The sequence below is a fragment of the Dama dama genome, chromosome 6 (assembly GCF_033118175.1).
Source record: "Dama dama isolate Ldn47 chromosome 6, ASM3311817v1, whole genome shotgun sequence".
NCBI lineage: Eukaryota > Metazoa > Chordata > Mammalia > Artiodactyla > Cervidae > Dama > Dama dama.
In genome coordinates, this window is record NC_083686.1 from 4,733,655 (window position 1) to 4,748,180 (window position 14,526).

General features: G+C 50.7%; 1 protein-coding gene across 1 annotated transcript in view; it reads left to right on the plus strand.

Moving 5' to 3' along the window:
- Nucleotides 1-13,274, plus strand: part of LOC133058671 (epididymis-specific alpha-mannosidase-like) — a 43,748-nt gene extending 30,474 nt beyond the window's left edge. The window contains exons 12-19 of the mRNA XM_061145549.1: nucleotides 5,956-6,147; nucleotides 6,645-6,897; nucleotides 8,003-8,113; nucleotides 8,188-8,426; nucleotides 9,119-9,243; nucleotides 11,156-11,268; nucleotides 11,610-11,730; nucleotides 13,177-13,274. Coding sequence (XP_061001532.1) covers nucleotides 5,956-6,147; nucleotides 6,645-6,897; nucleotides 8,003-8,113; nucleotides 8,188-8,426; nucleotides 9,119-9,243; nucleotides 11,156-11,268; nucleotides 11,610-11,730; nucleotides 13,177-13,274 — 1,252 coding nt within the window. The remainder of the gene's footprint in view (nucleotides 1-5,955; nucleotides 6,148-6,644; nucleotides 6,898-8,002; nucleotides 8,114-8,187; nucleotides 8,427-9,118; nucleotides 9,244-11,155; nucleotides 11,269-11,609; nucleotides 11,731-13,176) is intronic.
- The last annotated feature ends 1,252 nt before the right edge of the window (nucleotides 13,275-14,526 follow it).

Consider the following 14,526-nt stretch of genomic DNA (forward strand, 5'->3'; position numbering starts at 1 on the left):
AATGCAAATCAAAACCACAATGAGGTACCATTACACGCCAGTCAGGATGGCTGCTATCCAAAAGTCTACAAGCAATAAATGCTGGAGAGGGTGTGGAGAAAAGGGAACCCTCTTACACTGTTGGTGGGAATGCAAACTAGTACAGCCGCTATGGAAAACAGTGTGGAGATTTCTTAAAAAACTGGACATAGAACTGCCATATGACCCAGCAATCCCACTTCTGGGCATACACACTGAGGAAACCAGATCTGAAAGAGACACGTGCACCCCAATGTTCATCGCAGCACTGTTTATAATAGCCAGGACATGGAAGCAACCTAGATGCCCATCAGCAGATGAATGGATAAGGAAGCTGTGGTACATATACACCATGGAATATTACTCAGCCATTAAAAAGAATTCATTTGAACCAGTCCTAATGAGATGGATGAAGCTGGAGCCCATTATACAGAGTGAAGTAAGCCAGAAAGATAAAGAACATTACAGCATACTGACACATGTATATGGAATTTAGAAAGGTGATAACGATAACCCTATATGCAGAACAGAAAAAGAGACACAGAAATACAGAACAGACTTTTGAACTTTGTGGGAGAATGTGAGGGTGGGATATTTCAAAAGAACAGCATGTATACTATCTATGGTGAAACAGATCACCAGCCCAGGTGGGATGCACGAGACAAGTGCCCGGGCCTGGTGCACTGGGAAGACCCAGAGGAATCGGGTGGAGAGGGAGGTGGGAGGGGGGATCGGGATTGGGAATACATGTAAATCCATGGCTGATTCATATCAATGTATGACAAAACCCACTGGAAAAAAAAAATAATAATAAAAAAAAAAAAAAAGAGGGAATGAAATAGAAATACAGGCTATAATATGGGTGAACCTTGGAAACATTATGCTAAGTAAATGAAGCCAGTTGCAAAAGAGTACATATTGTATGATCCCATTTATATGAAATGTCTAGAACAGGCAAATCTACAGAGACTGAAGATAAACAGTTGCTCATGCTGGGGGCAATGGGGTGAAGGATTGGGAAGGAACAGGTAGTGACTGCTGAGAGATATAGGGCTTCTTTTTGTGGTGATGTAAATGTTCAAAATTGATGTAATGATAGTTGCACAACTCTGAATATGCTAAAAACTCGTGAATTGTACATTTAAAATGAGTCACTTGTATGATATATGAATTACATCTCAGTAAAGCATTACAAATACAAAAAAAAAAAAATAAAGTATAAAGGAGATAGAGAAAGCTTCTGACATAGGCATCAGAAGGGGGCAGAAAGAGTACCCCCTTGCTAGTGTTAGCCATGGAGCTATATACTCTCTAATTAGTTATTACAGTGAATGAAAAGAATGTCTGGAGGTTGTAAAGACCTCAACAGCAGGTTGTGAGTGACCCGCCCCCCAGAGTCATGCTTTGAAAGGTGGAGTCTGCAGGCCAGCTTGAGCTCTGTCATCACTCAGGCCCCATGCCCCTTCTGGAGCACCCCTGAACAGCCAGCTCCATCTCGCCACCCCGTTCTTCCCTCTCTCAGGTACCCCATCCCTAAGCCAGGACCCCAGACAGCGCTTCCCAGGGGAAGAGCTCATGTCCCGCTGTCCACCTTCCTTACCCTGGGTGTCTTCAGTTGCTTCTGGCTCAGGGGAGGACAGCATGTTCCTTATGGGGCTGCCTCACATCCCAGGAGGGGAACTACCAGCGCCTGCTGCAGAGTCAGAGAGGGGAGGCTGTTGGGACTGAGACAGGGTGGTGCAGAGTGGGCTTGGTGGGGATGAGGCCCCTGGAGCCAGGCGTGATGCCTGGAAGGGTGGGAGGAGTCTGTGGGTCAGAGGAGGGGGCGGTGGTTCCTGGGAAAGACCCGCATGTGCAAAGGCCTGAGGCAGGCAGCCTCCATGGGCACAGGCCACCCCAGCACAGTTTTGCTTGAGGAGGGCCTTTGTTCTTTTATATATGACAAGGGTGTTGCTGAAATTTACATACCGTCCGAGCCATCACTTTACACTGTACACGTCTGTTCTGTTCCCTTGATTGCAGCGTTGTACAGGCATCTCCACACTCAGGTTAAGACATTTACATCACCCCCAGGAGAATCTTCATATGTCCTCTTTGCACCTCCCTCAGGGACCTGGCTTCCCTGCTGGCTCAGACGGTAAAGAATCCAGCTGCAATGCAAGAGACCTGGGTTCAATCCCTGGATTGGGAAGATTCCCTGAAGAAGGACATGGCAACCCACCCCAGTAATCTTGCCTGGAGAATCCCAGGGACAAAGGAGCCTGGCAGGCTAGAGTCCACGGGGCTGCAAAGTCAGACACCACTGAGCATACACACAGGGCTACCTGGCTGGTGGAATCTTCTGGACTTGTTTAGTTTAGACATTTCATTCAATGGAATCACACCCATTGGGGCCCTTTGGAGCCTGGTATCCTTCACACGGTTGTTGTTGTTCTGTCACTATGGCGTGTCCGACTTTGTGACCCTATCCATTGTAGCGACCCAGGCTCCCCTGTCCTCGACTCCCTCCGGGAGTTCGCTCATATTCATGTCCACTGAGTCAGGGATGCCATCCAACCATCTCATCCTACGTCACCCCCTTCTCCTCCTGCCCTCCATCTTTCTCAGCATCAGAATCTTTTCCAATGAGTCTGCTCTTCTCACCAGATGGCCAACGTATTGAACCTTCAACTTTAGCATCAGTCCTTCCAATGCACATTCAGGATTGATTTCCCTTAGGATTGACTGGTTTGATCTCCTTGCAGTCCAAGGGACTCTCAAGAGTCTTCCCAAGCACCACAATTTGAAAGCATCAAATCTATGGCTTTATGGTCCACTTCTTCATGGTCCACTCCTCCCATCTTTACATGACTACTGGGAAAACCACAGCTTTGACTATACAGACCTTTGTCGGCAAAGTGATATCTCTGCTTTTTTAGTATGCTGTCTAGGTTTGTCATAGCTTTCCTTCCAAGGAAAAAGTGTATTTAAATTTCTTGGCTGCAGTCACCATCTGCAGTGACTTTGGGGGTAGAAATGAAGTCTGTCACTGTTTCCACTTTTCTCTCTTCCATTTGCCATGACGTGATGAGAACAGATGCCATAACCTTAGTTTTTTGAATGTTCAGATTTAAGCCATCATTTTCATTCTTGTCTTTCACCCTTATCAAAAGGGTCTTTAGTTCCTCTTCATTCTCTACCATTAGAGTGGTATCATTTGCCTATGTAGGGCTTCCCTGATAGGTCAGTTTGTAAAGAATCCACCTGCAATGCAGGAGACCCAAGTCCAATTCCTAGATCAGGAAGATGCCCTGGAGAAGGAATAGGCTACTCAGTCCAGTATTCTTGGGCTTCCCCTGTGGCTCAGCCGGTAAAGAATCCACCTGAAATGCAGGAGACCTGGGTTCAATCTCTGGTTTTGGAAGATCCCCTGGAGAAGGGAAAAACTACCCACTCCAGGATTCTGGCCTGGAGAATTCCATGGACTATAAAGTACATGGGGTTGCAAAGAGTCAGACACCACTGAGGGATTTTCACTTTCACTTTCATCTACATTCTCAGATTGTTGTTCTGCTGGCAATCTTGATTCAGCTTGTGGTTCATCCAGCCTGACATTTTGCATGATATACTCTTTTATGCAGCATCATATTTCCAAGTTTCATTCACATTGCAGCGTGAGTGAGACCCAGTTCCTTTGTGGGGCTGATTTATATTCCATTGACAGATATTCCTTGGTTCATTTATCCAGTCCTCACCTCATGGACATGTGGGTAGTTTTCATTCTGGGGCTTTTGTGAATAAGTTCACTGTGAACATGCATGTACAAGATTTTGTGTTGACAAAAGCTTTCCTTTCTCTTGGGTCATTTCCTAAGAGTGGAATTGTTTGGTCACAGGAAACTCTATGTTTAACACTTTGAGAAACTATTGGACTGTGTCCCACCCAGCTGAACCGTTTTGCAATCTTATCCAAAACTATGAGGGTCTGATATCCTCATATCCCCCCTGTATTTGTATTAACTGCCAGTTCCATATAGCTACCCTGGTGTATGTGATGTGCTATCTCACTGAGGCTTTGATTCCCATCCACTATGAACTATAGATGTTGAGCATCTATTCATGGGCCTCTTGGCCATTTGTGCATCTTCTCTGGTGAAATGTCATTTTAGATCCTTTGCCCATCTCAAAATTGAGCTGTTCTTTATTGTGGAGTTGTAAGAGTTCTTTCAACTTAGGAAGAATTACTACGAACAAACCATATGAAGGTGATGGAATTCCAGCTGATCATTTAAAATCCTAGAAGATGATGTTGCTATAGTGCTGCACTCAGTATGTCAGCAAATTTGAAAAACTCAGCAGTGGCCATAGGACTGTAAAAGGTCAGCTTTCATCCCAGTCCCAAAGAGGGGCAATGCCAGAGAATGTTCCAACTACTGTACAGTTGCTCTCATTTCACATGCTGGCAAGGATGTATTCAAAATCCTTTAAGCTAGGCTTCAGCGGTATGTGAACGGAGAACTTCCAGATGTAGAAGTTGGATTTATAAAGGCAGAGGAACCAGAGGTCAAACTGCCAACATATGTCAGATCAGGGAAAAAGCAAGGGAATTCCAGAAAAACCTCTATTTCTGCTTCATTAATTATACTAATGCCTTGGATTTGGATCAAAAGAAACTGTGGAGAATTCTTAAAGAAATGGGAACACCAGACCACCTTACCTATCTCATGAGAAAACTGTATACAACTCAAGAAGCAACAGTTAGAACTGGACGTGGAATAACCAACTGGTTCAAAATTGGGGAAGGAGATCCTCATGGCTGTACAGTGTCACTTTGACTGTTTAACTTATATGCACAGTGCATCCTGTGAAATGCCAGGCTGATTTAATCACAAGGGGGAATCTAGATTGCCTGGAGAAATAGCAACAATCTCAGATATGCAGATGATACCACTATAAAGGCAGAAACTGAAGAGGAACCTAAGAGCCTCTTGATGAAGGTGAAAGAGGAGAGTGAAAAAGTTGGCTTACAATTCAACATCCAAAACACTAAGATTGTGGCATCAGGTCCCATCCCATCTTGGCAAATAGAATCAGGAAAAATGGAAAGAGTGACAGATTTTATTTTCTTGGGCTCCAAAAATCACTGCAGCAGGTCGTGATGTAACATGAAATTAACGATCCTTGTTCCATGGCAAAAAACCTATGTGAAATCTGCACAGTATATTAAAAAAAATAGAGATATCACTTTACCAACAAATATCCATATACTTAAAGCTTTGGTCTTTGCAGTAGTCTTGTGAGGATTTGAGAGTTGGACCATAAAGGAAACTGAGTGCTGAAGAATTGATGTTTTTGAAGTGTGGTAATGCAGAAGACTCTTGAGAGTTCATTGGACTGCAAGGAGATCAAGCTAGTCAATCCTAAAGGAAATTAACCCTTGATATTCATTGGAAAGGCTTAACTTAACTGAAGCTCAAATACTTTGATAATGTGATGCAAAGAGCCCATTAATTGGAAAAGATCTTGATGCTGGGAAAGATGGAAGGCAAAAGGAGAAGGGGGCAGCAGGGGGTGAGATGGTTAGATAGCATCACCAACTCAATGGACATGAATTTGAGCAAACTCCAGGAGATGGTGAAGGATCGGTAAACCTGGCGTGCTTTAGTGTGTGGGGTCAGAAGATTTGGACATGACTTAGCAACTGAACAAAAGCAACAACCAGGAAAGAGATAGGATCTGATATCATGTGAGCTCTGGTGGGTCCATACCTCTTTTCTCCAAACCAAGTGCATGAGCTTCATTGAGTGAGCTCACAAATGTCACTGGTGCACTTAGGAGGTTGTTTGTGCTCCCCCCTTGTCCCAGGCTGGCAGCTCCAGAGGCTCTGTCAGCCTGGGTCCCAGAATGAGGATGAGATGGCCATGACAATGACACTCTTTTCTCTTTCCTCTCTGTGCAGGCAGAGTAACCGAACAGTACAGGTGACCCAGACTTTCATGGAGTATCACGTGAAGAGTGATTTCCATCGAGGCCCCATTTCAGACAATTATGTGTTTACACCCGATGGTACAGCGGAGCCCGCGTGGGAGGCTGTGAGTATGGAGATCGTGGCGGGGCCGCTGGTGACTGAGGTCCGGCAGGACTTCTACAGGTGAGGGCGGCCCCCTGGCTGTGCTCAGCATGTGGAAGTGCTCACAGGCAGGTGACTGAGGCAATGGGGGCCCATCCTTGCTTCAGACACCCAGCTCCTGGACCTGGGCTTGGCGCACGGTCCTTCCTCCCTGGAAGCCCCATGACGTCATGAGCTGCTCCAGTCTCTGCAGGCCTGCTCTCTGGCCTGCGCTGTGTCACCCTGGGGGCACCTGAGTCCAGAGGTGGGACAGGAGCCCACGGTGACAGTGACCAACACCCGAGAGCAGTTCTTGTGTTTCCATCAGCAGGACAGACAGAGCCCCCAGGCGTGGCTGGATACCCAGAGTCTTCAGAGGACAGGGTCCCTCCTGTTCTCTATTCCAAGCAGGCTCCCTGTCCCCCTGGCTGCAGGAAGGATGGAAGGAGGGAAATGGAAGGAGACGAAGGAAGAAAGGAGAAGGGCGGGGCGTCCAGAAGGCTCCCTGGGTTTGAGCTACCTCGCTGCTCCTCCTCCAGGGAGGTGAACGACAGTGAGCCCACGTACGCCATCTACTCCCGGCTGGCCCACGGGCCCCCGAGCTCTGACGGGGAGCTGCTCTGCCATTGCATAGAGCAGGAGTACCGCGTGGGCCCCTTGGAGCTGAACCGTGAGGCCATCCTGAGGACAAGCACCGACCTGAACACGGGGCGGGTCCTCTACTCAGACAACAATGGCTACCAGATGCAGCGCAGGCCCTACCGGCAGGACACGTGGAACACCATCGCTCGGGTATGCTTTCCCGGGGTGTGGCAACCATAGATCTAGTCCTGGTAGCCTTTTTCCAGAAGGCAGGAGGGCTCCTTTAGGTCTAGAGCATCTCCCAGAGCCCCACTGCCCTGTGTCTGCCCCAGGGGCTGTGGACCAGGCGTGTTCAGACCTGGTCTCTGAGTCTGGGGCCGTCGTGTGTGAGGTGTGTCCCTGAGGTCTCCTGTGTGCACCGTGGGTCCTCCTCAGTCAATGGGTGACCCGCTGGGGGTTGCTTGAGGATTAAGCAAGTGGTACCTGGCTAGGCCTGAATGGGGTGTGACCCTCCTCTGCTGCTGTGAGCTGAGTCACAGCCTGGCTGCCAGGGAGGGCTGAGCAGGGGCTGAATTCCAAAATCAATCAGCTTCCAGGGCCTCTCCCTTCATCAGCATGACCTCGGGCAAGTCCTTGGGTGTCCCTGGGCCTCGGTGCTCTCCTAGGAAGAGAACTGTGCTGAGTGCTGGGATGATCCAGCTGGGATGATGCATGCTGGCCATCTCCTGAGCCTCCATCTGTGTTAGTTGTCTCTCTCCTTCCACGGGGGCCCTGAGAATGGGTGAGGTTCCTCCCTGCTCTGTCTTCCTTGAACTTATGTCCCTTCATCTCTGCAGCTGGTCCTCACCCACTGTGGCCTGGGCTCCAGAGGATCCAGGGAAATCAGCCCAGGACATCTTGCTCCAATAGAACAAACAAATAGAACAAAAGGTTGTGTGAGTGCTTTCCAGCCCAGACACCAGCCCCTTTCTATTTGGGAACCCCTGGTTGGGGGCCATCTCAGGCTGGACTGGCATAGATGCCTCATTGTCTCCCTGCAGCAGGAGGACCTTTTGGGCACATTTTACAGATGGGGAAACTGAGGCTCAGGCAGGCTGGGTCCCCCAGGCCATAAGGTCAGGAAGCAGTTGAACTCGCTTAGAATCCCAGTGCGTCCATCTCAGAACTCAGAGCCCCTCCCCCTGTCTACCATGCCACCCTGGGCTGCTGCTGCACCCATGCAGGGGGCCGCCTGGGGCCAGAGGGAGACCCCGGGCCTGCTGGCTGACCTGGCCCACTGCTCCCACCACCAGCCTGCCAATGTTTCTGTCCACAGAATTACTACCCCATGGTGCAGTCAGCCTTCATCCAGGACAGACGAAGCAGGCTGGTACTGCTGTCCGAGCAGGCGCACGGCATCTCCAGCCAAGGGAACGGGCAGGTGGAGGTAGGAGGCCCCTCTGGTCACTCACAAGCATCCCAGGGCCCAGGCAGACCCGCTCAGACAGTTATCCCTTGCAGGTCATGCTCCACCGGCGGCTGTGGAACAATGACAAGTGGGCCCTGGACAACGACCTCACACTGAATGACTCCTCGGTCGTCCACCCAGTGCTCTGGCTGCTTCTGGGACCCTGGACCCTCACCAGTGGCCTGCACCAGAGGAGTGGGCTGGCGCTGCAGCACCGGCCCGTCGTGATGCTCAGAGAGATGAATGGTGAGGTGGGGGGTCCTTTCAGTGCACCTGTCATCACTGCCCCCGGGTGAGCCGCCCTGTCTAGGGATGCGGCTGAGCTGGTGCCTGCAGGGATCTGGGCTCCTATGGGGCAGAAAGTGACCAGGGACCTCAGATCTAAGCCCCTCCTTGTAAACGTGGGCATCCTGAGGTTAAAGAGTTTTAAGTGACTTGCTTAAGGTCATACAGCCAGTAGGAGGAATTGAAACTCCTCTTTCAAAAGCAGAGATCCCAGAGAAAGGTTCTGATTGGCCCTGATCAAATCACGTGACCCAGGCCTGACCAATCACTGAGGCCTGGGAGCTGTGAGGGATGGCGGCTCCAGCTGGAGCCCAGGGCTGAACAGAGCATCTCCTGGAAGTGGAGGGCTGAGTCCCTCTGGGCAGAGGCAGCCACAGATGACAGCGCGGGAGCTGGCTTCCTAGAACTGTTCACAGAGCAGGTCTCTGTGTGAACTCGCTGCATTTTCTGGAGGAAATGGCGTCTTCTCTCTGGTCCCATCTCCCAATCTGCAGTTTTGTAAGGGCTGGACTAGAGACTCAAGGCAGTCTGGGGCATTTGCACCAGCAGGGGCTTCAGCCTGCCTGCGGTGTGGTCGAGGGAAAGAGATCAGACTAAATGGGGGCCTTAGTATGAGAGCTAAGAATGCCAAGAGGAGAGTTTGGCCCAAAGCCTCTCCTTGTTGTTCATCTGCCTTATAGAAACTGCCCACAGAGGCAGTTGGAACGGTTCTTGGAAGCAAAAGGCTGTGACGCTCCCCTCCAGTGTCCACCTACAGATCCTCAGCATCCCCGGCTGGAAGTACAGCTCGAACCACACAAAGCACCTGCAGACTCTCCGGAAAGGTGCGCAGGTGCCAGGTGTCCACATTCACTCTTGCCTCCACATGTCAGCCTGGTCCCCAGCCCTTCAGCAGACAAAGGACCCTCCTCAGAGTCCTCCAGGCTCTGTGAGGTCACCTGGTTCCCTTAACTGTCCAAGGAGGGACCTGAGGCCCTCAGGGAGGCAGGTGACTCAGCAAGCAGAAACAAGGTGGGTCTGGATGTCGTCAGACGCTGTGACTGTGTACAGAGGGGAGCCCCCAGCAGGGGATCAGGGGGGGCTTCCTGGAGGAGGTAACAACTGCCAGGAACCCATTGTTCATATTGGGGCTGCTGCCCCTTATCTGCTCCCTTAACTCCATGCTTCTCAGAGGATGGACTGACTGTGCCTCAGCCACTGCCCTGCTCCAAGAGACCCACCTAGGGCAGGCACACTTCAAGTGTCTGTGAAATGAGGAGAAGGTGGAAAAGGGCAGAGGACAAAGGTCATCTTTGTACCTGGTAGAGGGGTGTTGCCAACTGTGGCTCAACTCTGTAGACATAGGAATTCCATCACTGAACCACAGCCTGCCCACTTGTCACAGAAGGTGAGATGGGGGAGCCTCACCTGCAGTGATAGAGCCTCCTCTACTGTTATGTGTCAGGCTAAGTGCATTGAGAGAGCATCTTCCAGGGGCAGCTTGTACCAAAGAGGAGGCGAAGGGGGCTGGGCTGGGCAAGTCCATTGGTAGAGAGACATTGATAGAGACTGAATCAGGGGAGCCACAGGGGATGGCGTGAGGCCTGCTGCCTCTCATGATGCTTGAGTCCTCAAGGAATCTCCACCAGCATGATCATTGCCATCACTACCATTGTCTTCACCATTATTGCCATCAGCCTCACAGTCATAATCACCACACCACCATCATGACCATCATCACCATTATCACCATCATCATCACCATCACATCACTGCCATCATCACCATCAACATCGTCATCACCATCACCGTCATCATCACCATTATTATCATCATCACCACACCATCATCACCACCATCACCACCATCAACAACATGATCACCATCACCACCATCATCACAGTCACCACCATCATCACCATGAAAATCATCATCACCATCACCATCATCATCACCATTATCACCACCACCATCACCATCGCGGCCATCACCATCACGACCATGACCGCCATCACCATCATCACCACCACCATCTTCACGAACATCACCATCTTCATCACCATTATCCTGGTCAACTTCATGTTCTGCTCTGCGAAGTCCTTCCCTGATTCTAGAGCTCTAGTCCCTAACCTCAGCCCTTGAATGGAGACAAGAGACATTGCAGACCTCTTAGGCTGCAGTAACTAGGAGCCCACATGCCCTCTTTCCTCACACAGCACAGGTCATTACGTTTCTGTGCTCTGTGGGGTTGGCAGCACGGGTCTTCTCATTTGGTCACCAAGGACCCAGCAGGTGGAAGCTGTATTGCAACACATTTCCTAGGTCTTGGTGGCAGTGACCTGACACACCCACTCTGCGATGGTGCCTCATCTTCAGGGTTATGAGGCCATACCACCCTTCACAGGGGCCAAGCCAAAGAGAATTCTTCCAGAGAACTGGAAGGTGGAGGGGCAAGCCCAATGAGGACTCATCAGGGAACAAGAATCAGAGCTGGCCCCAGTGTGGGTGGTGGGAGGCGGTCACTTTGGCTGCACCTGGCTTGGAATCCCCCTGCCCCCCACCCCGCTCCTTCTTGATGCACACCAGCTGTGTGTCTAGGAAAGTGCCCACCCCTCTCTGAGCCTGGTTTGGCTCATCTGCAAAGTGGGGCTGTGTTAGCTGCCTCTGAGGGAGGTTGAAGTTGTGAAGTGGAGGTGAGAGTGTAAAGGGCCAGGCAGAGACTGTTGTCCTCACGGCCACCTTCCTTCCGTCCCTAAGACCGAAACTGCGAGGCCAAGGCAGACCTGCGCCGGGTCCTGCTGCGGCTCCAGCACCTGTATGAGGTGGACCAGGACCCCGTGCTGTCTCAGCCTGTGACGCTGAACCTGCAGGTGACCCGCCCTCCCGTGGCCTGCTCCGACATCACAGAGTCAGGCCCCCAGGAGGACGCACCCTCGGGAGACAAACCCTGGTGCCTGGGTGTTTCCCGGGGCGGCCCCACCTGCCCGCCACCTGCTGGGCGTGCTGATCAGCCAGCACTGGGGGGCCAGCTGCCCCCGGGGGCAGGTCCTCATCTGTAAAATAGGGCTGCCCCTCCTTCTGCAGGGACTTGCCCTGCAATGAATGTGGGGGATGCTGGGCCCTGGGCCCTGGTGCAGCCACCCTGCTGCATCGGGGTCTCTGCTCAGGTCTGGGGTCCGGGTGCTCACCCCTCCCTTGCTCTGTCCTGCAGTCTGTGCTGCGGGGACTGGGCTCCGTGGTGTCTGTGGAGGAGCGCTCACTCACAGGGACCTGGAACGTGAGCAAGATGCATCGCTGGACCTGGAGCACACGGGACCCTCACCACCACAGAGGTTCGGATGCCCTGGTCCTGGCCCCTCCCCAGGTCCCCAGCCTCACCCCCAGCCAGACCCCAGCTCTGCCCCTGAGGCCTGTGTGACCTTGAGCTTGCTGTCCTTCTCTGGGTCTCAGCCTTCCTGAATCAAACAAAGAAGGTCGTAGACTCTAAGCTTCAGTTCATTTTCCACCTGCCAGGGCTCCACACAGTGTGTGTGTTCATGAGTGTGTAGCTGAGTGAGTGTGTGTGCATGTGTGTGTTCAACACCACACATCCCACCCATGTCTAGATGAACCCAAGACTTGCATGTGAGCTTACACAAACTCATGTGCATTGAGTCAGTGATGACGTCCAACCATTTCATCTCTGTCGTCCCCTTCTCCCCCTCCCTTCAATCTTTCCCAGCATCAGGGTCTTTCCCAATGAGTCAGGCCTTTGCATCAGGTGGCCAAAGTACTGGAGTTTCAGCTTCAGCATCAGTCCTTTGAATGAATATTCAGGACTGATCTCCTTTAGGATGGACTGGTTCGATCTCCTTGTGGTCCAAGGGCCTCTCAAGAGCCTTCTCCAACACCACAGTTCAAAAGTATCAATTCTTTGGTGCTCAGTTTTCTTTAAAGTCCAACTCTCACATCACCACTGGAAAAACCAGACAGACTTTTGTTGGCAAAGTAATGTCTCTGATTTTTAATATGTTGTCTAGTGTGGTCATAGACTTTCTTCCAAGGAGCATGTTTTAATTTCATGGCTGCAATCACCATCTGCAGTGATTTTGGTAGGCAAGTAGTCAATGTATTATAGACTGATAGAATGAAGGATATTTACTTGGATAAAAAGGATGTAAGGAAGGAAGGAAAGTGTGTGGATGCAGGAAGATACACAATTGGATAATGGATAGATGAAGGATGAATGGAAGGAAGGAACATGGATGGATGATGTATCCATGAGTAGATGGATGAAAGGAGAGATGGAAAGAAGTTGGATGTTTGATGGATGACTGGAGGTTGGATAGACTGACAACAATGGATGGGTGGAGGGATTGGATTCAGGAATGGAAGGATGGATGGACGGATGGATGGTAAGGTGTATGGATGAATGGAGGAACCACTTTAATCCCAAGGTGGGCGCCTAAACCCCAGGGTGTGACCCCTCAATGGAGCCCATTGAGATCAGGGGCAGGGCCCCCTCATGGCCTCAGTGAGAAGGCTCCTAGGCACATACATGGTGCCACAACACGTGGAGAGCCCACTCTACGTGACTTGACTGTGCTGGGCCCACAGGGGAGGCCAGCGATGACAGAGGCCCCCCAGGAGTGGAGTCCTGTCAAGAGGGGGCAGCTGAGGGCTGTGATCACGGTGGGAACCACAGATGCAGCAGGAGCCATGTTGCCAGGGGGAAGCCATGAAGTCCTGGGAAGCAGGTGGTCCAGGGGCCGTGCTGGACAGACCTTCTCTGCTTCCAGGCAACTCCAGTCATCCATCGCCACCTCCAGGAGGCCCCGAGGTCACCATCTACCCGAAGGAGATCCGGACGTTCTTCATTCACTTTCAAGAGCAGTGAGTCCTTGGCAGATTCTTGGTCCCAGGACACAGAAAAGCAGCCTAGAGGGTGAGGGGAACAGCTGCCAATCTGGTGTGCTAACGGCAGGAAATGGATGGATGGGGGTGTTCTGACTTCTTAAATAAAATCGCATTAAGGACCTGTGTCTTCCCCTGCCCACTGGAGCCGGCCCTCTCTCTCCTCTCCTGTCACAGACGGTAGCTTCACACATGCTCACCCTCCTGCTTCACCTGCAAGAGTCAAAGCCAGGTGTTCTCCCAAAGATAGAAGGAATAATCCCCAGGGATACCAGAATGCATCTGCCTGCATCCTGCCAGATCTCAGCTAGTCCCCCAGGGTTAGCAGTGGCCCTGCTGTGTTCCTGGCACCTTCATAGACTCATTCCAGGGTGGAGATGCCCCTGCTGTGGAGGGCTATGCCTAAGATATACGGGAGGGAGCTACACCACTGACCTGCTGACCTGGGTGTGTGATGCCAAGCTGTGCTTCCAACCTCATACTCTTCCTCTGACCCCTGGAATCACCTGCCTTACACCTGTCCTATAGCCTGGGCCACCAAGAGATGAAAGAAAACCACACAGCAATTGAAACACAGGACACGCAATGTAAGAATTATTAATATTAAAGGTAATATTCATGCCCACGTTTGTGTCCAAATGACTGAAAGCATTCATCAACATGAAACTCTTTGTCCTCCACTATCTCCTGGAGTTTGCTCAAATTCATGTCCATTGAGTCAGTGTTGTTAATCTAACCATTTCGTCCTCTGCCACACCCTTCTCCTCCTGCCCTCAATCTTTCCCAGCATCAGAGTCTTTTCCAATGAGTCATCACCACATATCAAGTGGTCAAAGTATTTTAGCTTTAGCTTCAATATTAGTCTTTCCAGTGAAGATTCAGGGCTGATTTCTTTAGGATTGACTGGTTAGTCTTCCTGTCGACCCAAGGTCTCTCAAGAGTCTTCTCTAGCATGACAATTCAAAAGCATGAATTGTTTTGTGCTCAGTCTTCTTATGGTCCAAATCTCACATCTGTACATGACTACTGGAAATACCATAGCTTTGACTCTATGGACCTTTGTTGGCAAGTGATGTGTCTGCTTTTAAATACATTGTCTAAGTTTGTCATAGGTTTCCTTCCAAGGAGCAAGCATCTTATAACTTCATGGCTGCTGTCACGATCTGCAGTGAAATCGAAGATAAAATCTGTCACTGTTTCCAAACTTTTTCCTTCTGTTTGTCATGCAAGTGATG